Here is a 22,503-nt window from a genome sequence, read left to right on the forward strand (position 1 = left end):
ATGGCAATATGTAAATCAATGGATGTGTAACTGATGTGATTCTGCAATCTGTGTATGGGGTGAAGGTGGGAGTTCATAACCCACTTGAATCAAAGTGTGGAATATGATATGTCAAGAAATTTGTAATGTTTTGAACAACCCACAATAAAAAATTTTAAAAAATAAAAAAAAAAAGAACTAAGTTTAAGAGCAGGTCTGCTACCCTCCACCGCTGCGGTCAACACAAGGCACACAAATGATGACCATGGCTACCTCTGTTACTCTTGCTTCTGTAGCAGTGTAGACATCTAGTTCAGAGTGGATGGTTGTTAACGGAGACTTGTCCAACATTTTACAATGTGTTGCTTCATTGCCATGATTGTCATGGGACATGGGACTGAGTCCCTTGGAACTCATCTGCTCTTTTCTCTCAGAGTGGCTCAGCAGCCACTCTCCTACATCAGAATATTTTAGCTGAAGGAACCTGAAGAAGATTTGATGGGATTGGTGGAATGGAAAAGGGAAGACAGAGATAAGGGTATGGGAATTGGCATTTAGTGATTGCTGTGTGACCCACTTCCTTATGTTATATTTTTAGCATCTGCTGGGCACATGCCTATAATCTCAGCAACTCAGGAGGCTGAGGCAGGAGGATTGCAAGTTCAGACCCAGCCTCAGCAACTTAACAAGGCCCTAAGCAATTCAGTGAGACCCTGTCTCTAATAAAATATAAAACAGGGCTGAGGATATGGCTTGGTGGTTAAGTGCCCTGGATTCAAACCCTGGTATAGATAGATAGATAGATAGATAGATAGATAGATAGATATAGATATAGATTATACATAAATAGATAGAAATATATAGAGATATTATATATATATATATATATATATATATTTCTAGCTATCTGTATATGTAAAATCTCTAGCATCTATTATCTATTGCATCTAGCTACTTTATTCATCCACTCATCTTCCTGCCTGTTTTACCTATTATATATATATTAGTATATAGTGTGTACATATAGTATATAATATGTATATACACTATGAACATATGTGTATATATACACATACATACATTTGACATTCAAATGTATGTGTGTATATCCTACATATTACTATCTACATAAGGTAGGCCCTGTTGTCCCTATGAAAAAAAAATAAGCTGAGACTCAGAGAGGATGAATAATTTCCCCAGTGTCACTCAACCAGTGCTAGGAAGAGCCAGGATTTGAATCTGTGTCTCCTTTCCTTTACATCCCAGTCTGAGGGAGCCATGTGTGCTAGTCAGCTTTCTGACACTATAACAAAATACCTGAAATACTTAACCTATAACAAGTGAAGGTTTATTTTGGCTAACAGTTTTAGAGAGTCTAAGATTGGGTGCAGCCATTGCTTTGGGCCTCTGGTCTTGATAGCAATGGTGGGGTGCGTGTAGTGAAACAAAGTGCACACCTCATGATCGGGAAACAAAAGGAAGAAGAGATTGGGGTTCCACAGTCCCTCTCAAGGATGCACCCCACCCAGTGACATAAATACCTCCCACTGGGCCCCACTACCTCCCAACAGTGCCACCATGAGGTCCAAGCCTTTAACATACAGACACTGGGGAACGTCCACCCAAACGCCAGCACCATGCCACTCTGCAGTGCCGAGAGCCAAGTTGGAATCTGTCCTTAGAGAGCAGCACAAACCTTTCCTTGAAAAATGGGTTCATCGTCCTTCAGAACCTCTCCCCCCAGGAGACTAAAGCAGAGAATTCGGGGTTGCCATTCGTTGTCAGTAAGGACTGTTGCATTACCATATTTTTATGATTTAAAAATAAGTCTCAGCATTTCAGAAGCACATTTCACAGATACTTAGAAATTTTGCTTATGTGTATCTTTATTTCCCAGCTCCCCCATCGGGAAACAAGACCCATCAGAACCACAGCCCCATCCATCAATCTTCTAAGACCCTGTGAGGAGGGGGCTGCTTCTTCTGTAGGTCTGGACAGTTATGCATGGGAACAGAGCACTGAACGCCAGCAGTTTGACAGGCTCCTATTGGAATTTGGTTCAATACAGACGAGGTTCATTTTTTCTCTCCCCCTCTCTCCCACAGACAGGACCATAATGGTCCTAGCCATTTCCCTCCCATCTGTCTTCCAGGAAGGCAGACTGGGTAGAACATTAGGCATTGATTTTATAACTGCAGGCATTCTGAGCTGTTCTTTGGCAGGTCACATGGCCTTGTTTCCTGCTCTGTTTCCAAATGTATCATAAACAAAAATCATGACCCTGGCTTCAGAGTCAGGCTGGGAAAAGAATATGTTTGGTATGTCCCCTGTCTTTGTAGTGACATGTCTGGCTGGATATTAATATGACTTGGCTCAGGAGATTTACAATTGAGAAACATAATTCTGTTCTACCCGTTAGGTAGGAACGAGTTGTCTAAACTCCCATGCATTTATTGCCTCAACTGAGGATAAAGGAAAACTTACCTCTTAGCTGTGAATTAAATGAGACAATATACCTAACCTGTCTAGCTCTGTGCCTGGCACACAGCAAATGCTCAATAGATGGTGGCTATTGTGATTAACCTCTGTGGGACCACAATTAGATTCTTTACTGTAGAAGACGTTCCATTTGTCCCTTTAGATAAGGCTGGACTATAGAATTGGAGGGGCAGGACTCAAGTCTGTTTTATCCACTGCTTTATGATTATTAGCATTTGGCCCCTGTCAATGCTCTATAAATATCAGTAGAATGGAATCAAAGCAGGCTTTGTTTTTCTAAGCCAGATCTCTGAGCAGATGCTCTACCATGTCCCTGAGACCATCCCTTCATCTCTCTTTCCCAGTGTCCTAAATGAGGGGTTGGGTCAGGTGATGACTTCTGAACCTCAGAATAGAACTCCCATGACTTGTTGACAACCCCCTGCCCCACTGCTGGGCAAAGTTTTTTTGTTTTGTTTTGTTTTGTTTTTTGGCACTGGGGACTTAACCCAAGGAAGCTTTACTGCTAAGCTATATCCCCAACCCTTTTTAATTTTTTTATTTGAGACAGAGTTTCACTGAATTGCTGAGGGCCTCGCTAAAGTGCTGAGGCTGGCCTCCAACTTGCAATCCTCCTGTCTCAGCCTCACAAGTCACTGGGATTACAGGTCTGTGCCACCACACCTGGCTACTGGTTTGAGGTCTTGGACTGAGAGCAGGGGCTGTCAGCTCTGAGTGGTCATCATATAGGCAACTGCTGGTAGGAAAAGCTGCAGAGAGGGACACTGCCACATGGAGGAAGGTGTCCAGGATTGGACAATGGAAAGTCAGGGAGTATTTGTTGAAGGTTTTTTGGGCTCAGTCCAGTCTCCCTTGAAGGATAGCATGTATGGCAGATGCCAATGGCCATTGGGAAACTTTACTGAAAAATTATTGTACGTGGGAAAATGGAATATATATCCATTCTGGAGAGTTTCGTCCTATTTTGTTGTTGTTGTTGTTGTTGTTGTTGATCCTGGGGACTGAACCCAGGGCCTCATGCAGGCTAGGCAGTTTCTCTACCACTGAGCTGCTTCTCCAGTCCAGCACAATCCTGCTTAAATGACTCTAAGTATGTGCTGTTGCAAACACACACGGGTGTAGACACATGTACACTCACACAGCACACATGTTTCATGTCACACATTTCCCACTCATCAAAGAACAGTCGATAATCAAATATCCATTAAATCATTTCTAGTGCTAATGAAAGATAGAACAGAAATATTATATACACCACAGCCTCTGTCTCCCAGGAACCCATAGTCCTGTTTGTTTTGCAGTGCGGGTAAGCTCTTCTTACCCAGCCATCTAGTCCATTCTAAGCTTCTGGGAAATCTGAGCTTTGGTAGCCCATGCGCAGGCAGAAATGTTGTGTACATAAGACAGTGGGGTCTGGTGGGGACTGTGTAAGGTGGTTAGAGCAGCTCCTGTCTGTGGTCACTCCAAGTCACATAAATCTTAAATCACTGCTGGTTAAGCAGACACATTTGTGGGCCAGATTAGGCCTGTGGAGGGCATGTCTGCGACCCCTGGTCATGTCTGTGGAATTGCACTGAGTGAGCCAATCCGCACTCTCAGCTCTAGTGCAAATGCTAGGCCAGGCTCTGTCCCTGGCTTCTGGCCTTCGTTTCCAGCTGCCTGCTGGCTGCCTTAGCCAGGATCCCTCACATACACCTGGTCCCGCTCACTGAGGCCTGAATGGAATTGCTATCTTGTGCTCCATGGGTGGTTGGCACTCCTGGTTGCAATGAATAGATTCTCCTCAGTCGCCACAGGAAAAGAGATTTGCTACATGGTTTTGTGTGGAATGAACTGGAAGCCCCAGTACCCGCAGCCCTGCACGGCTGTTCTCATAATATCACCTCTGAGCCAAGGCCTTTGCCTCCTACCATCGGCTTTCCTGTCCTCCAAGCCCTTGCTCGGCCTCTAGTCCAAACCTAGACAAGCTCCAGTGTCATTACTGGGCTAACCGGCCTGATGTCAGGTGGCCTTGTGCTGCCCTGTGTTATCTCAGCCCCTCCCCCCACCCTCCAGGAGCAGCCTGGAGTCTATTCCCGAGTGCAGCAGTTTCCATGGAAGGGGAGGTTGAGATTGCCAAGCACTGCTATGGATGTAGACAGTTAGTCCAAGGACTGACTCTGTCCTGTGCTCTTCCCTGCATGGATGGCAGCTCCGGTCATCACACTGGAGACTCTGTCTCTGAGCTGCTGTTGAAACCTGTATTCCTCTAATCCAGCCACCACTCCCTGGCCTTCCTGTCTCCCCTTTACCTGTGGTGCAGCTGCTAACTTGTTCTGCCTCAAGCCCAACCCTCCCAATGCAAAACCAGGGGCCCAACTGCTGCTCCGTCTACCCACCAGGGGCTTCCTGCAGGACAGAGTACCCCACTTAGTGTAGGGCACAGGCCCACTGCCTGATCCATCAGCCCACTTATATTTTTGCAGTAGTAGCAACAGCTGCAGAAATTTCTCTTTGGTTTTTTACTAAACTGTGTTCCTTTGGGCCCTTATCACTGGTCGGCCCTTCCTGCCTGAGGCCCCTACTCTTTCTCTTATAAAGCTTCTACTCATCCTCTGAGATAAGACCTTGGAACCTACCTCTTCTTTTCCCCACAAAATAACTTGGGCTAGATGCCCATGTTGTGCATTCCCATGATAGCCTCTGCATAGCTCTGTGATTGTTACTGCCTATGTCATGGTCATCTGCTTAGGTCTCTCTCCCACTGGTCTGTGCTCTTAATAGCAGGAAGTGATTCTTATCATTATGTCTTCAGTATCAGATCCAGTGCCTGGTATATATAGTAGGTACAAAATAAATATTAGGTAAATGTATGCTAAGTATACCTTAGGAAATATATGAGTCCAATTTCTGTTGCTAATTTAGACTGGGTAATTTGTAAAAAATAATAATAATAAGTTTATTTAACTCATGGTTCTGGTCCAAGAGCATGGTGCTGGCTCTGGAGAGGCCTTCATGCTGCATCATCCCATGGTGGAAGGCAGAAGGCAGAGGGCAAGAGAGGGCAAGGGCAAGTTTACAAAACAGAGAGGGAGGAAGGGAGCTAAACTTATCCTTATATCAGGAACCCTGTCCCAAGATAACAGCAGTATTCAACTTGTGAGAGCAGAGGCCTTGTGACCTAATCACCTCTTCAAGGGTGATTAGAACTGTCACAAGGGTGATTAAACTCCACATGAGTTTTGAAGGCAACATTCAAACCATAGCAGGCACTAAGTAGAATGTATATGTTAGCTAAGACCTTGAAGTACTATAAGATTTATGTGTAAATACTTTTTTTAAAGTCACTGCCTGATCAGAGCCATCCTAACAGGTGTGGGGTGGTTTGCATTGTGATTTTCATTTGCAGTTCCCTGATGATCAGTAACACTGAGCATTTTGTCATATACTTGTAGACCATTTGTATGCATTTGGAGGAAATCAAGAAAACAGAAGACAGTGACTATTGGTGAGGATGCAGTGGGACAGCCACTAAAGAAAACACTCTGGAGGTGGCTCAAAAAGTTCAAAATAGTATCACCCATCCAATCTAGAAATATTCCAAAATAATTGAAATCAGAATCACAAAGAGCCATCGTACCCCCATGTTCATAACATTATTCACTATGGCCAAAGGGTGGATACGACCCTAATGTTCATCAGCAGATGAGTGGAGAAATAAAAGATAGTGTGTACGTACTGTGGAATACTATCCAGCCTCCAAAAGGAACGAAATTCCACAATGCGTTGCAACATGGATGACCTTGAGGGCCTTACGCTAAGTGAAATAAAGGAGCACAGAAAAGCAAATACACGCGATTCTGCTTACACGAGGTGTCTAAGAATCAAACTTGTAGAATCAAAGAGTGATTGCCAGGGCCGAGGGAAAGGTGAGGTTACTGACCAAGGGCACAACATTTCCGTTAAGCAAGATGTATAAACTCTAGAGATCTGCTTACAATGTCGTGCCAAGGTCAACAATAATGTATAAATATGCATTAAGAGGGTCGATCTCATCTAAAGCGTTCTTACCATAGAAAAGAATGGTATAATAAAATTAATTTTATAATTCAAGTCACTGCCTTTTCTCACTGTCCCTTCTGTTACCATCTTCTTCCTGACCTTTTGGTGTCTGTCTCTGATATCAAAAGCTGTTAGGAAAAACAGGACCTTAAGCTCATCATTCAAGAGGGGCAAGAGATGGGCAAGAATCCAGGGCTGAGGTGAATGATGGAGATGAAGGTACCTAAAGACAGAGAGGTGGCATATTTGCACATCCTTTTAGCACATGTCCATTTTTTGCAGGGAGGCAGAACCTTGGCCAAAGACAAGCCAGCAGAAGAACATAAGTTAATGTAGGATAATGACCATGGTAAACTCACTGGGCCTCTCGACAGGAGCTTTTATGCTATTATAGCATTTCAGTTTCCAAGAAAAACAGTTCACTGCCGAATCAGCCACAGTGGGCCATTGCTGATGTTCACATTCATTTAGGCTAAAAGCCTTCTCCATGGAAAAACTTCTCCTGTATGGAATAGGTCCATGTCCAGGAGTGCCATTTTGGGGAACCCAGACCACACTGCATCCTCTCCACAGAAGCAGGCCAGTCTGCCCTCAAAGGCGGGCCTGCACACTGGGTTCTTCTGGAATGTCTGTGAATGACGTAGAATGTTGGTCTTTCCACTGCCTCCTGTAGGGGGGACATGCAGTGGGGAGTCAGGTTAGGAGAGAACGTTGAGATCCCCCTGGGCTGGGGCAGTGGGGTTCTGCTGCACCGCAGGTCTTCATCTCTGCTTCAGAGCCCAGCCTCTGGGGCTCAGCAGCCATGGAGGGAGCCTCTTTTCCAAGTATGTGTCCGGGCATCTAAGCATTTGTCCAGCATCAGCTGCAGGCAGGTCCTGGCCTGGGGACTGAGAATTCATATACTAAGGTAAGGCATGGTCCTGCCTTAGGAGTTCATGGACAGATCAGGCCGTGGACAGTGTGAGAAGTAGCACCACAGCTCTGTGCACTGCAGTGAGAGCACATTGTGACACACCTGCTCCACCTGCAGAGAGAGGCCAGGCCTTCCTCATAACACCCCAACTAGTCTTCCAAGGTGTGCCAGAGTCAGGCGAAGGCCAGGGACAGGACAGTCCAGGTAATGTGCTCAGCTTTTCCCCCAATCCAGAACCAAGAAACATCTTGTGTACAAGGAGCTAGCTCTGAGCACCTTAGCAAACAGGCCCCAGACTGTGTGAGCTGGGCTTGGAAAAGTAGCATCCTATTATCACAGGGTCCTCCTTGCAGATGAAGGGGTTGGGGCAAGAGCAAAGCAAATGACCCACATAGAAAATTCAAAGTCAAGACTGGAGCAGAAGGTTCCCTTCTCAAGTCGGCTTCCCTTCAGCGAATCAACACAGGAATTAAGAACACAGATCTTGAGTAGGTGGCATGGGCTTGAGCCCTGGCTTTGCTGCATTGCTAGTCCCTTGGCCATTGAAATGAGAATGGTATCAGGACTGTACAGAAAGGTGTGGTGTGAGGGGATCAAATCCTGCTAGGCCCCAAGGAAGGATGGGAGGGAAGGATTTGTTACCAGGATCAGAGACAGGATCCAGTTGAGTATGCTCCCAGGAGAGGCACAGCCTTCTGTCCAAAGGTGAACCCGCCTGAGAGCCAGGTCAGAGGGGCTTATCATTGATCTTCTCCCTTCTTCCCCATCTCTGCTGTGGTCCCCATGGACTGGTCCCCTCCAATGTCAGAGAGTACTGCCCTTGTTCACCTGTCCATACAGACTGCCTCCGGGGCATAGGGCAGGTGGCGCTAAAGGGGCTGATGGGAGATGTCTGGGACATTTAGCTCTTGGGGAGAGGTGTATGTAAAATAGTGCAGTATTGATCTTGGTGGAGTTCTCAATCCACCAAAAGGAATCAACTGAGGCTACTAGAACTAGCAGTCTGTTTGCACACACTTGCCACAGGTTGATGGATGACAAATTAAACAGCAACAGGAAATCTAGAAGGTATGAGGGTACTTCCTGGATGATAGTTCCATGGCTGCAATGGGGACCATGAGAGGGTCCTTTGAGAGTGGGTTCCCTTTCTGAGGCACAGCCATCATCGGGTTGAGAAATTTCCATGCTATTCTGAACCATAAACTTTTTGGCCTGGAAAACTGAGAATGGCTTTATCATCTTTGAGTTATATATCAAGGATTATTTAAAAGGTTTGATATGAAAAAGTAAATCACACTTCAGTAACACCCATAAAGAACAGAGGATTAGGAGGCTGAGGCAGGAGGACCACAAGTTCAAGGCCAGCCTCAGCAATTTCTCGAGGCTCTAAATAACTTAGTGAGACCCTGTGTCAAAATAAAAATAAAAAGGGCTGGGGATGTGGCTCAGTGGTTAAGCGCTCTTGGGTTCAATTCCTGGTACAAAAAGAAAGAAAGAAAAAAGAAGATTATTACAAGTGCTAATAGCATCCCCATGACTGCTCCAGATCCCCTTTCCATATATGAACAGAAGAGGGCGCTCTTTTGGGTTTCCTCCACACAAACTACTAATAATCTTTGTTTTAAAAATCTTCTTTAATTTTAACTCACTTAGGTTCCAAGCTAGATCCATTTCATTTTCTCCTGTCCTCAGTACACCCGTGTGAACACAGTATTCTATGCCAATAAAAGAAAAAAGAAAAAAAAAGAGCTAAAATGAAAAGAAATTGGCACCAGAAGAATAAATCTTTCTTGGGATTTTTTTTTTTTAAGATTTTTTTTTTCTTGAAAAGAAAGCCAAACCATAAAGTAAAACATACTCGGTTTTTAATAAACAAAAACCTCACATATCTGAAATTTAGTTTTTTTCCAAGACAAACTAACAATTTGCTCTGTCTGCTTTTCCTAATATGCACATTTCACTTAGCCCAAATCCTCATTATGGGAAAAATTTACATATCCATCTCCAGGCGGCCTGGGGTTTCCTTGTGCATGAAGTATGTGCCTGGTGGTTTCCGAAGTGCTGGCTGTTGTTCATTTCGCCAAAAGCAGCAAATCTTGAAAAATGAAATTTTCCAAACACTCAGCCCCTGAAATGGCCTAGTGGGGATAAATGATTTTGAATCTTATCGGCCTGCAGAATGTTTCTCAGCCTTGAAAAATGCCACCACTCATGCCCTCTGCAGTGGCTGGTGCCAGGTGCCTCTCCTGGTGGGAGCAGCTGAAGATGGGTGGTCCCGGGCCGTGTTCTCACCTTAATACGTTTCTCATAGGCTGAGAGTTTGATCCTCACAGACCTGCAGTCTTCTGGTTCCCACTAATTTGTTCTCATTAAACTGGTCTCTAGGCTGTGGCTGTGTTTAGAACAATCTAGAGCTATGCGTAAAGTTCCAGGGCTTAGCACAGGGACAGCAAGGTGGCTGCCACCTTCTGTCCCCAGAAGCCAGATATGTGCTGTCCAGCTTTGCACCTGGCCTTCCGGGACTAGGCCCCGCCATCCCCTCCTCCCTCCCTCCCACCCTCTCCAGGTCTGTACCTGTTTTAGCCAATCGAACAAACTGGGAGAAGAGCTGCAGTAGCTTAAACCAAAAAGAATTAGGAATTTTCTAGTCTGGTGGCCTCTATTTTCAGAAAAGGAAATTTTGTACCCAGAAATGAATCTGTGGCCTTCCAGAGGTAAAGAGACTGAGAACAGAGCTGGAAGGAGAAACCATGCTTTTGAAAAATTAAACTAATTTTTTTTTTTTTATACTGGGGGTAGAACACAGGACTCAGGACCTCATGCGTGCTAAGCATGTACTCTCCCAGTGAGCTTCGCCCCGACCCCCAGAAGGCACAATTTTGTGTCAAAATTGTATTTGGTATATTTCAATCAAAATTTCTGTTCCTCTTATTTTGTTCGATGATCCTCAGTCCTTCTGGATCTATAAGTTTCTTGCACCAACATCCTAACTAAACCTTCTAAAAGCCAACTTTGAAATGGTACTGTGGCTGATACTGCAGAGTCACAAACATGTCACCTCCTTTTGACACTTATTGCATGTTTATGGGCGAAACTATAACCTTCCCCATACCCTTTGTGGGCATAGAAGGGCAATCCTGGGTGGGTTACGGCCACTCAGGGCAGGCTGGTACTCAAGGTGGCAAAATTTCCCTTTCTTCCTATGATAATTTTTTAAATAAAATGAACTTAGAGGGACCCTGGATTGTATATTAAACTTAAAATATTTCCTTTATTCTTTCCACCAACTCATCATCTATTAGGGACCACATAAGATCAATAACACTAGGGTTGCTAGGATGCCTGGGTCTCTGGTTAATATACTGTAGAGTTAATGTGAGTTTAAATATATGTATTTACCTCTGATGATCACCGGGATTAACCCTTTCTGCTACTTTCTGAATCGTGATTACTGGGGGGCCACCTGTGCCCATAGAACACGTGGCTCCTTTGCTCAGATGGTCCTCGAAGCGTGCAGAGCGCAGGTGACCTCGACAGGGTAGGTCACATCTCTTCCTTCCAGGGGAAGTGCAGAGGCGGCACAGCAGAGGCACAGACCCTCAGACCCTACCCTGCCTTGTTTTCCAGGCTCTGTGGCTACCCTCCCTTTTATGACGAAAACGACTCCAAGCTCTTTGAACAGATCCTCAAGGCAGAATATGAGTTCGACTCTCCCTACTGGGATGACATCTCCGACTCTGGTAGGTCTGCCCTGCGCTGCTGCTCCCTAGGACACTTAAACCAGAATGGTCCCAGGGCTCTTGTCTGGGTCCATTGGGGCTGCTGGATCAAAAATACCCACAGCCTGGGTGGATTAAACCACAGACATTTACAGTTCGGGGGGCTGAAAGTCCAGGATCTAGTTGCTGGCACATTCCGTGTCTGGCGAGGGCTGCTTCCCAGTTCATAGACCATCTTCTTGCTTTGTCCTTATGGGGGACAGGCAAGCAGAGAGCTCTCTGGGGTCTCTCTTAACAGGACACTAATCTCTTTCCTGAGAGCTCAACCCTTATGACCTAATCCGTCCCCCAAGGCCCTACCTCCCAATTCCATCATCTTGGGAATTAGGATTTCAACATGAATTCTGGGGGACATGAACTTCTAGTCCATGACCTCTTCCAAGGGAGCTTTATGAGCTATATATTTGGCCTTGTCTTGGAGGCTGGCTTGAATGGAAGACAGGCTTGGAACATCTAACCTGAGCCCTACCAAAGGGCCTGGACTTCCTCATTCTCCACCTCCCCTCCCCATGCCCTGGGAGTGAAACATTATTGTCTGTCATTTATCAAGCACCAACTGTGTGTAGAACACTAGTGTGTCCACTCCCTCGGTCCTCAGGATAACCCATCAAGAAGGTATTGCTTTATCCCCATTGGACAGATGGACAAACTGAAGTCCCAGACGATAAAATAACTGGACCAGAATCACACAGCAAGTAAGCAGCTGAGCTAGGATTCAAACCCCAGCCCTCACTCCCGCCCCTGCATTTTAGCTGTGGTACCACACAGAAATGTCCCCGACAAAGTTCACCATCTTTCCTGAGGGAAAAAGAGCCAAACCAAAACCCAGGCAGAGTGGCAAAGTGTCTGCAGGCCTCAGTTTCCCCAAGGAGGAGTAACACGCCATCTTCCAGAGGATCAGATGGAACAACAGACAGTCTCTGACAAGCTGATCCAGCTGAGCACTTTATTATTTATTGTTATTTCCTCCTAACTGGAAACACCTTGCCTTCTTCCTCAATCTTCTGACACCCAGGCCCACACTATAGACCTACAAGGCCTGCAGAAAAGAGCCCCCCGGGCAATATTGTGCTTCTGAGCCCAGGAGGGCATAACCAGAAGCATTGGCCCCCAGAAGGCCCAGTCTGGTGGGCAGGGTGCTCCCACACCTGAAGCACAACAGGCTTCAGGCTGTCACACCATGTCATTCTTCATTTCTGTGACCCTGCCCTCTTGGCCTCAGCATCCTGCTTCTGGGCCAAGGTCCTGGCCTGGGTCCCGAGCACTCTCCTTCCCCAGGGAGTACCTCGTTGTACGGCTCATTTCATGTCCACGGGTTCCTAATGGGCTGAGTGGGCTGTGGATGGTGGCCCTAGGGACTGGCTTCCCTCCACACCTGGCCCGGGACCTGACAGCATTGTCCAGCCCATGGGGAGGACCTCCCTGAGGCAGTGGTGAACTGAAGACAGGCGTGTGATCATCTGGTCACTGCCTCTCCTCTCGGAACCAAAGATGAGCTAGTGACAAGGGACCTGGAGATGGAAGTCAGGGTCCCAGACTGGCTTTGCTGTCTCCTCATTCACCAAGTCACCCTTGGAGTCAAAGCCTGGGTTGGTACCTTTTGTTTCTGAGATACAGCAAGGTCCATGAAGGGCTGGTCTTGGGTATCCTATGCTACATATGACATTCCTGAATATGTGGGGGCATCCTGTTGTCACATGTCACACCACAAAGTAATGCCTTGTTGTATCTTTCTTTTGAACAGCAAAAGACTTCATTCGGAATCTGATGGAGAAAGATCCAAATAAAAGATACACGTGTGAGCAGGCAGCTCGGCACCCATGGTAAGAACCCACCCCCACACAGTGAAGACCATGTTGTCTGTCATGTGCTCCCAGGGAAAAAAACTCCCTGCTGGCCCTCATTTAGGAAATCCACCCAAGTCTTCGTTTCATTTCATCCTGGCCAGGGCCCTTCCTCTGCCCAAGCTGACATTTGAACCCTTTTGTGTCCACCGGACACAATCTTCTGAATGCACTCATGAGAAGTCAACGGTGCAAAAGATAGTTGCAGCTCTTCAGTTTACAGAAAGTTGCTGAGGATCATTTTTATTGAAGGTAATCACCCAGGGAGGTGTTAGGATTGGAGTTCCATTCCTTGAGTTTATTAGTAGTTAAACGGATTGAAGTTGTATGTGTTTTCCTTTTCAGATGGTTTTCCAATTAGTGAGTTTTTTTTTTCACTCTAGAGGGGCTTCTTGATGCTTCATGGAGTTCTGCACATTTTCAGCAGAGCAGTTGGGGCTGCCTTGTGTTTGTGCTTCTCTAAGTTAGAACCCAGCTTCGCTGTTGACTAGCCGTGAACTTGAGTCTATACTTGACTTTTCTGAGCCTCAATTTTCTCATTATTAAATGAGCATAGCATTCCCAAATGTATATATTTGACATAATAAATAAGGAAGTAACACATGTAAAGGATTATTACAATGTCCTGTGCAGAGCAAATGTTAGTTAATTGCAGCTCTTTTTATGAAAACCCCAGTGGGCATCCATTTTGAAACGAATTCTAAGAGTAGTAAAATATTCAATGTGTTAGTCAACTCTCTGTTACTATAACAAATATGTGAGGCAGTCAACTTAAAAAGAGGAAAGGTTTGTTTTAGCTTTCAGTCCATAGTCAGTAGCCTTGTCACTTTTGGGTCTGTGGTGGGGCAGCACATCACGGTGAGAGCACATGGTAGAGGAAGATGCTCACCTCATGGTGGCCAGGAAACAACGAGACTGGTGTCCCACAATCTCTGAGGGCACAACCCCAATGACCTAAGACCTCCAAGAGGCCCCACCTCTTAAAAGGTGCCACCACCTGCCAATAGTGCCACTCTGGGGAACAAGCATTCAGCACATGAGTTCTCAGGGACATTTAAAACCCAGACTATAGCACCCATTGTAATGAAACTAGGGGCTCAAGGGTGTCACTCGGTGGTAGAGCACTTTGCCTGGCAGCATGAACCCCTGAGTTCTGTCCCCAGCACTGCAGGTAAAGGAGAAGAGAGGATAATACATGGAGAAAGAGCTGAGTTCCGGAGGGAGACCCCCTAAGGAGCACTGTAGGACACTGCCCTGGTTAGCCCACCATCTTCTGAAGCATCGCCTGCAGAGTTCCCTATGCTGTGAGCCTCCCTCCCACAGGGGACCTGTGGAAAGGCACTGTCCTGACCGAGCGTCACAGCACTCTGATTCATAACGCCGGCTGCTTGTTGAGTCTCCTGTTCCAGGCACTGTGCTGAAGGCTTTATAGTGTCACTTTCTCTCTTCAGAAGAACCCTGCAGTGTAGGTTTTATCTTCTTTTCAGAGCTAAGGAAACAGAAAGATAAAGATAACTTAAACCAAAATGCACAACTAACTAATGTCAAAGGCAGGATTCCAGCCAGAACTGCCTCACTTCAAGGGAGAAGAGAAGAGGGAGAAAGGAAGGTGGGGGGAGGGGTTTTCTTCAAAGGCAGGGAGTTTCCACTGTGTGTCTGGATGTTTCTTAAAATGTCACCTGAGGTGCTGGGGTGGCGGCTCAGTGGCAGAGCGCTTGCCTGGCATGTGTGAGGCACTGGGTTCGATCCTCAGCACCCCATATAAATAAATAATAAAGATAACTTGTTCGTCTATAAAAAATAAAGATAAAGTCACCTGAGACACTAGTTGCAAGTATGTGATAATACAGACAGTAAAGACTTTCCCATTTCATACACAGTGGGCCGTTAAAGCTGTGAGACTTTGCAATTATTGAGGAGGAAAGGGAAATGGTTTGCCTCCTAGCGCCCATTCACTCAGCCAGCCTCACTCTCTAGAAGGTGGGAAGATGGCCAGTACAAACCTGGTCTCTCCTTCCTCGCGCTTTTTTTTTTTTTTTTGGTACCTGGGATTGAACCCAGGGGTGCTTAACATCTGAGCTACATCCACAGCCCTTTTTATATTTTATTTAGAGACAGGGTCTCCCTGAGTTGCTCAGGGTCTTACTAAGTTGCTGAGGCTGGCTCTGAACTCATGATCCTCCTGCCTCAGCCTCCCGATTACAGGCATGCTCCACCATGTCCAGTTTACTGAGCATTTTTGAAAATCAAAACAAAATCTTTCTGACGGGGCAGGGAGAGAGGCAGGGTGAGCCCAGCCCTGCTCCTGAGGTTTCCACCTGGCCAGCAGAGAGAAGGGAGCTCCAAGCAGGACGAGCAACCTGGGCCACAGAATGGGGACCAAACACTGTGCATCTACTCACGGTGCCACCAGCACCTGGTATTCTGGAGTCCGCGTGGACAGAGGCAACAAGTAGAAAATGAGACTAGAAAGAAGAACTGGAACTAGCAGGTATCTGGCCTGGCTTTTGGTCTCCTCTATAGGATGCAGATCATAAGTAACAATATACGTATCCTGAGGTGTTTTTCAAGGAGTTAAATGAGATAATGCATGTGACAAAGAGACCAAATCTGACACCTAATATATGTGACTTACCACTGTTTTATTATCGACCTAAGGAATTTGTACTTTCCCCTCTGGGTGATGGGGCCTGGATTGGTTTTAAGCTGGGAAGTCAGGTTTGATTTTGAAAGCCCCCTCCAGCTGCAGGATAAAGGTGGGTGGTAGATGGGTGTGGAGCAGGATAGGAAGGTGCAGGCCAGAATGGGGAGGTGGCCTTCCCACGGGAGCATAACAGGGATGGAGGGGTCTGTCCACTCCAGTCAGGGCTGGAAAGGCCCCAGGTGTTGGCAGAGCATGGGGAGAGCCCAGGATTATAACCAAGTTTCCAGCTTAAGGCCTGGGAGAGAAGGGCTTAGGTGGAGAGATGAGCTGGGCTTTGCATGTGCTGGACTGCGGCAGGTGCACTGCTGGAGTGTGGAGCTCAGGAGAGAGGTCAAGCCAGAGGTGAAGGCCTCAGAGTTGTCAGCCCGTGTCTCATGGCAGGATGTGCCTGCCTGAGGGCAGTCTCTTGAATGTCACCTGATTTAGAGGGGTTTTCCCCCAAGGGCTCTTAGAATTTTATTATTGATTGACTTCCCAGGAAGTCAAACACGGAAAACAGTAACATCAAATGCATCAGATACAAACATTAGCACCAAAACCCCTTCTTGCCTGCATTTATGGTACTTTCTCTATTAGGTAAAATTGGCCAGGCAGAGGATTCAGAAGGTAATGCAGACTTGTTGAAATAAGGACGTCAGCAGAGCAGCATTATCCAACACCGCTCTTCCAGAAGCTGTGACCACAGCACAGCCAACATACCATCATACCAGAGCCATCATTCAGTATTCCACACTGTTTGTCCTACTTATTGCAAGCCACCCAGGACTAGGCAAGGCCTTGGAGCCACAGATGCCTTCCCATAGCCTCACAACAGACCCGTCTCTTTGCAGAAGAAGGCTCTTTGCAAATCCCTCCTTGGAGAAGGCAGATGTTTCCCAGCCCCTCACTGAGGTTCAGGAACCCACAGGCTGCTGACTGATGGTCCAAGGGTAGGGAAAGATGGGCGGCAGCATGGGAACCCATCCCCATTATAGGGCAGCACCCTGCCATCTTACCAGAGATCATTTATTCAGGTCGGATTGTTCTGAGCACCTGTCTCCAGTTTCATTGACAAGTGAACTAAAGTGATGAGTGTATAGAAGATTGGTTGATGTTAGGGAGTTAAGGCATTGGCTCATGTGACTGTGGGGTTAGATAAATGGGTAGGGCAGGCTAGCAGACTAGAAATCCAGGCAAGATCGGATGTTGCAGCTCAACTCTGAAAACAGTCCAGAGGCAGAATTCCCTCTTCCTCTTTTTTTCTTCAAAGCCTTCCATTGATGAGATGAGGCCCACCCATAAAAATAGTTTTTACTCAAAGCCTACTGATTGAAATGTTAAATTCATCTAAAAAATACTTTCACGGCAACATCCAGACTAGCATTTAGCCAGACATCTGGGTACCATGTTCTAGCCAAGGTTAACACATAAAATTAACCATCACGCTCCCGATTATTGACAGAGACCCCCTCCCCTCCTCAGGGCTCCAGCCATGCTAGCACTGATTGGCCATAGGAATTGGGAAGCAGCCCAAGAATCCAGCAAAGCACTGTTTGGAATAGCATCAGGCCTACCTTGAGCAAGTGGCTAGAGAAACAGAACCAAGGCCACGGAGGGAGAGTGGATCACCTACAAAACCCCAAGCACCAAGGGCAAGGAGTGGGCACGTGTATGCTCTGGGAGTGCAGGGGCTAGTGAGACAGGCCACAAAAGGTGCGATTTGTAAAGGTCATCTACACTGGTGATGTAGAGGACAAAACCAGGGAGCAAGAGACGTGAACAAGATGTTTACCCATAGCTTTCCGAATCTGTGTGTGCTTACAGATTTCTACAGGAATTCTTCTGTCTCAGAAACATTCGTCAATTCCTAGACAATCTGGGAGACCACTGATCCCTTCAGTTTTAAGACCCCACTCTTCCAGTGCTGTTGATGAGTAGGGCTGAAGCTAGGATCACTGAGCGTCAGGGTGGCCACGTCGTTAGGGTCACCTTCCTAGCTTACTGTGAGCAGTAGCAACCATTTCATTATGGTGCGCATTTAAGGACGATGCTGTGTACTTGTGGCCCAAGGTGACTGTACCCTCGATGACTGCCTGGCAGGAGCCTCTGGGCCACTTACTGCCCAGCATGACTCTCACCCAGCTGTAGTAGAGCCCAGGACTCTGTGGGAAGTGAACATGAAACATTCCTAAAATAACTCAGAGTTGCCTTTTCCTTACATCTGGGCCCAGGATAACCCACAGAGAAGGTGTGGGAAGCACAGTGCAGGCAGCAGGCCCCAGGCCCAAAGTATCAGAGACCATACCGCCAAGAAGCAGGTGGAACCCCAGGGCCAGACTCTCTGACATCCCCTGCTCCCCAGCCTGTTTGGTTTGGAGTCTGACTCTGGCCCGAAGCAGCGTTCAATCTGAGGAATTCCACATTTCCTACCACTTTGGCCCAGTTATTTCCAAGAAAGACTTGGCCACCAACATATTGGAATTGCTATACTTTTCTGAGGATTAGCTCTTTAAAATGGTCCAGGAAGAAGCATTCCCGTGAGAAAACACTTAATAAAGAGGCCTACAGCTCCCCAACCTGTTTGCTCCTCTGATTTTGGATTTGTCCAGTCCTATGTGCTATTTCTGTCTCACCCATGTGTGTCTGGGGAAGGGGGCAATTGGCAATTGTTGGAAATGAAAACTTGGCTCACATCAGTTGCTCTCTGAGCCTCCTCTTGGCTGTGTCTTTATCCCTGCTGGGAGAAGAGGGGAATATATTTAGGGGAAAGATGCTGTCAGCTGGGAATATTAGACTGGATTCTAAATGTGGACCTACCTGGTATGGACTCAGTGTCTTGGCCCTTGACCAAGTTTGCAATTCTGAAGGGAAAGAAAGGTTTAACGGGATGATTTCTTACCTGAATAAGCCCTGAGCTTCTTCCTTTCCTTTCCCGAAGCAGTTGGGATTAATAGTATGTGATATCTGGAATGTTCCATGGCCTGGGCAGACTGGGTCTGGGTGGTGCAAGGTTTTCTCCTGTACCAGTTCCCTTCCGGCCAGTGAGAGTGATCCACAACTCTGGCACCTGCCCCTTGACTTTTCCAAGATTCCATAAACTCCAGGCATCAGATACCAATCTAAAATCGTATTGTTTGATATTAAACTGGAAAAGGAAGGTGGAAGGATCAAAGCCCAGGAAAGACTAAGAAAAGACTACAGCTTTCTCTGATCAGAGGGGCAGGCCAAGGTGTCAGATGTAAGGGGAAGGTGATGTCGTGGTCAAGAAGGGTGAGAGAAGAGTGTGGCTGTGAGTGACCTCCAGGTACTAAGATTGGTAATTGTAAGATGAGGAAGAAGTGGCAATTGCAAGACGAGAGAGAGAGAGAGAGAGAGAGAGAGAGAGAGAATGGAGTAGAAGAGCACACCAATAGAAAAGGCTTGGAAATAAACTAAAACCATAATAAAGATTGCCCAGGACAATCAAGGACCCAGTTGAATACAGATTGGACATGATCCTCTAAGTTCTTGGAACTTTCTAGAAAGTACAAGTATAGAGGATGCACTAAGCAGGACTGAGTTGAGATGGAGAAGGTAGGAGAACAGGGCTGGGGCAGATGGATGGAATGTCACCACAGAGCTTAGCTCAGCTGAGATGGAGCCAGGAGGGAGGTGAGCACACCCACAGGGTCCTTGGAGGAGAGGCCCTGAGGAGGGCAGAAAGTCAGGACCTTGGCTGCAAGGAAGCTAGAAGCCAGGCCCTGGGGAGGTTCTGGTGGTCAGAGCAGTCAGAAGACATGTGTGAGCTCAGAGACTTGCAGGTTAAGAGCTGGAGTGGAGGGAGGGGGTCCCAGAAAGGGAACAGGCTGGAAGTGAATTCAGGGCAAAGGAGGGAAAAACAAGAGGTTGGTGGCAAGGTTCTGAGGAGAGTGCCTGCAGATCCAGGGAAGGGTACAGAGTACAGAAAGTGGGCTAGGACCTTGGGGTGATGTGGTGGCGTGTGTGAGTTGAGGGGTGAGTCACAGGGTGAGAGAAGTCACCCTCTCACGAGGCTATGTTTTCCTGAGGACAGGAGGAGGTTCCCTGGGAAACAACCTGGGACCCATTTGCCCTTTTTGAAGGAATATCTTTGCCTCTATTTCAGGATTGCTGGTGACACGGCCCTCAACAAAAATATCCATGAGTCCGTCAGTGCCCAGATCCGGAAGAACTTTGCCAAAAGCAAATGGAGAGTAAGTCCTGAGCATTTTTTTTTTTTTAATTCGCAGTGCGTTATTACTTCTAAAGGTCACTGTCACCCTAATTGGATGGAAATTCCCAGAACCTCATCCAGCTAATTTTGTTAATTTTAACTGATAATGATTAAGACCTGGAGGGAGGACCATAGTGTAAGAGGGACACCATGTGTGATTGAACCTTTCCCCTCTGAGATTCAAAGATAGCAATCCTGCCGGCTCTTACTCATTTGCCATTTCATAAGCAATATAAACCCCTTCATCTCTCTTCACTTTGCTGCAACTTTGAAGAGTCAGCTTTTACTAAAGTGATGTGGAAGGGGAAAGAAAGCAGGAAATCTGAGTTGACTTCACCAATATTTTCTGATAAAAATGCAATGGATTTAAACCCATAGAAGTTAAGGGGAGGTACTTGGGAATGAAATTGACCAAATGATGTTAGATGCATGTACAAATAGGAAATGACGAATCCCACTATGCTGTTTGATTTAATGCAAAATTCAAAAATATAGAAAATAAACCACAGAGGTTTTGTGATCATGGATTTTTTATCTAAACTATGTTTTAAAAAACATGGGTAATTAAGGGCTGGCTTTCTTTCCATGAGAGTCAATAGCAAGTGACTATATAGAAACACAATTAATTCCACTGCCCTATTTTATTCAGAGGAAATGCCATAAATTGGGACAAAAGTATTAATTATAGGAAAATAAATACTATTCTAAAGCATCACATTTTAATATATTACACTCTTCTAATATGCCTTTCATTCGAAAATCTCTTAAATTATGGAGAGAATTGTCTTACATTTGTTGTATATATTTATGAGGTCAGAAGAAAACTCTCTTCTTATATCTCCAAAATTTATTTTAATTGGAGAGGGGGGGTGTTAAAATAACTTTGCACACTTTGGAAGAAGGGACAATAGAAGTTTTCTTTCTGAAGTGTCCTGAGAATGGTTTGAGAAGTTCACAACACTTGGGGTAAGCAGAGCTTAAAAGGAAGCCATCAGGGTCTTTTCTAACTATCTGGAATATTTTGTCCGGTATTTTCCTGTCTTAAATTTCAGCAAGCATTTAATGCCACAGCCGTCGTGAGGCATATGAGAAGACTACATCTCGGCAGCAGCCTGGACAGCTCGAATGCAGGTGTCTCAAGCAGCCTCAGTCTGGCCAGCCAAAAAGATTGTGCGTATGTAGCAAAACCAGAATTCTTTAGCGGGCATTTGAGACAAGCCTGGGGCGGAGAGGAGGGAGCTGTCCTGCCCAGTGCCTTCTGTCTGCCAGGCACCTCCCATATTTTATCTCACTTAATGCTCCCAACCACCCTAGGGCTTTATTTTTTTAATTGAACCATTTAATACTCACACACACCAGATACTGTTATTGCCATTTATAGATGAGAAATCCACCTATGGCTCCAGGGCCCTACAGCTGGGCCTGTCTCCGTGAGACCCAGATACTTCGTGGTCTAGCTCCTTCCCCTCCAATTTGCTTTTCATTGTGCAGTAATTCTGTGGATGGAGGAGAGAGTGGTAGGGACTCTTGATGGTTGTTCTCACTGACTTTTAACTTTTTTTTGGTGAGGATGATGATAATTGGAGCTCATTTATTGGAAGTACATTGACTTTGCAATAAAAAAAATGGTATTAGTCTTTCTTCATCCCTTATCCTTACTTAGCATTGACATCCTCAAGATCTTAGTCCCCCCTCCACTGCCCTCTCTTTACTGTCCTCTCTGTCTCATGCTAGGCCATCCAGTGGCTCCTCTCTGCTTTGGACAGTTGCCTCGATTGTCCCCATCAATTCTCATCTCCCTAACCACTGAGCAGCCCTTCAGCTTGGCTCCACCTTGAACATCAAATTCTTTCCCATTTGGCTCAGAAAAAGTTCTCCTTCCACTAAAGATCATCCCATTTCATTCAGGACTGCAACCCCCCAACACACACAATCACAATCTTCCCAGGATGTATCCATGAGCTTCCTTGACACAGTCACATACACCTGTGGACCACCTTCATGTGTCAATAGAGATCTTTCCCCTACTCTGACCAGAGGGAACCCACAGTTGGTTTTTTATTTAAAGAATTGTGTGTGGGCATTGACGGCAAAGCTCATCTTATTAATTAATTGTATGGATCTCCCTGTGTCTGAGTGTGCAAAGCTCTCTGGGGACATGCACCGCTGGAGCAGCTAATGCAGCCCGCAGCAGGGCCCATGGAGGGTTTGCGTGCAGCCTGGGAGGAATTTTTCCAGGTCAAAGGGCTGCTGATTTCTCACAAGAAAAAGTAAACATTGACCAGTCAATGAGATGCTCACAATGCCAAGTGTTTCTTAGCCCAGAGTATAGACAACACACCAACCAGGGGCCAAAGGAGGATATCTGATTCTTTCTTCATTCCTAAAATGCCTAATTAATGGAGCTGTTGAAAGATTTGAACAATTCTTACAATGACAGTATATGTTCCACACCCAACCAAAGCCTATGCAGTAAGTGCTCAGTAGATGGGCCTACTCATCATGGTGGCCAAGATAAATGCAAAGCATTTATA

General features: G+C 46.1%; 1 protein-coding gene across 5 annotated transcripts in view; it reads left to right on the forward strand.

The window, feature by feature from the left end:
- Camk1d (calcium/calmodulin dependent protein kinase ID) overlaps positions 1–22,503 on the forward strand; it is a 382,840-nt gene that overhangs the window by 354,057 nt on the left and 6,280 nt on the right. For 3 of the 5 annotated variants that reach the window (XM_048812664.1, XM_048812666.1, XM_048812667.1), the window contains 4 exons: positions 11,060–11,172; positions 12,956–13,034; positions 19,862–19,949; positions 21,022–21,139. In XM_048812664.1, the coding sequence (XP_048668621.1) occupies positions 11,060–11,172; positions 12,956–13,034; positions 19,862–19,949; positions 21,022–21,139 (398 nt within the window). Of the gene's footprint in view, positions 1–11,059; positions 11,173–12,955; positions 13,035–19,861; positions 19,950–21,021; positions 21,144–22,503 lie in introns of all 5 variants that reach the window. The other 2 variants (XM_048812665.1, XM_048812668.1) reach the window with 2 other exon arrangements.

Source organism: Marmota marmota, unplaced genomic scaffold (genome assembly GCF_001458135.2).
Source record: "Marmota marmota marmota unplaced genomic scaffold, marMar, whole genome shotgun sequence".
Classification (NCBI taxonomy): Eukaryota; Metazoa; Chordata; class Mammalia; order Rodentia; family Sciuridae; genus Marmota; species Marmota marmota.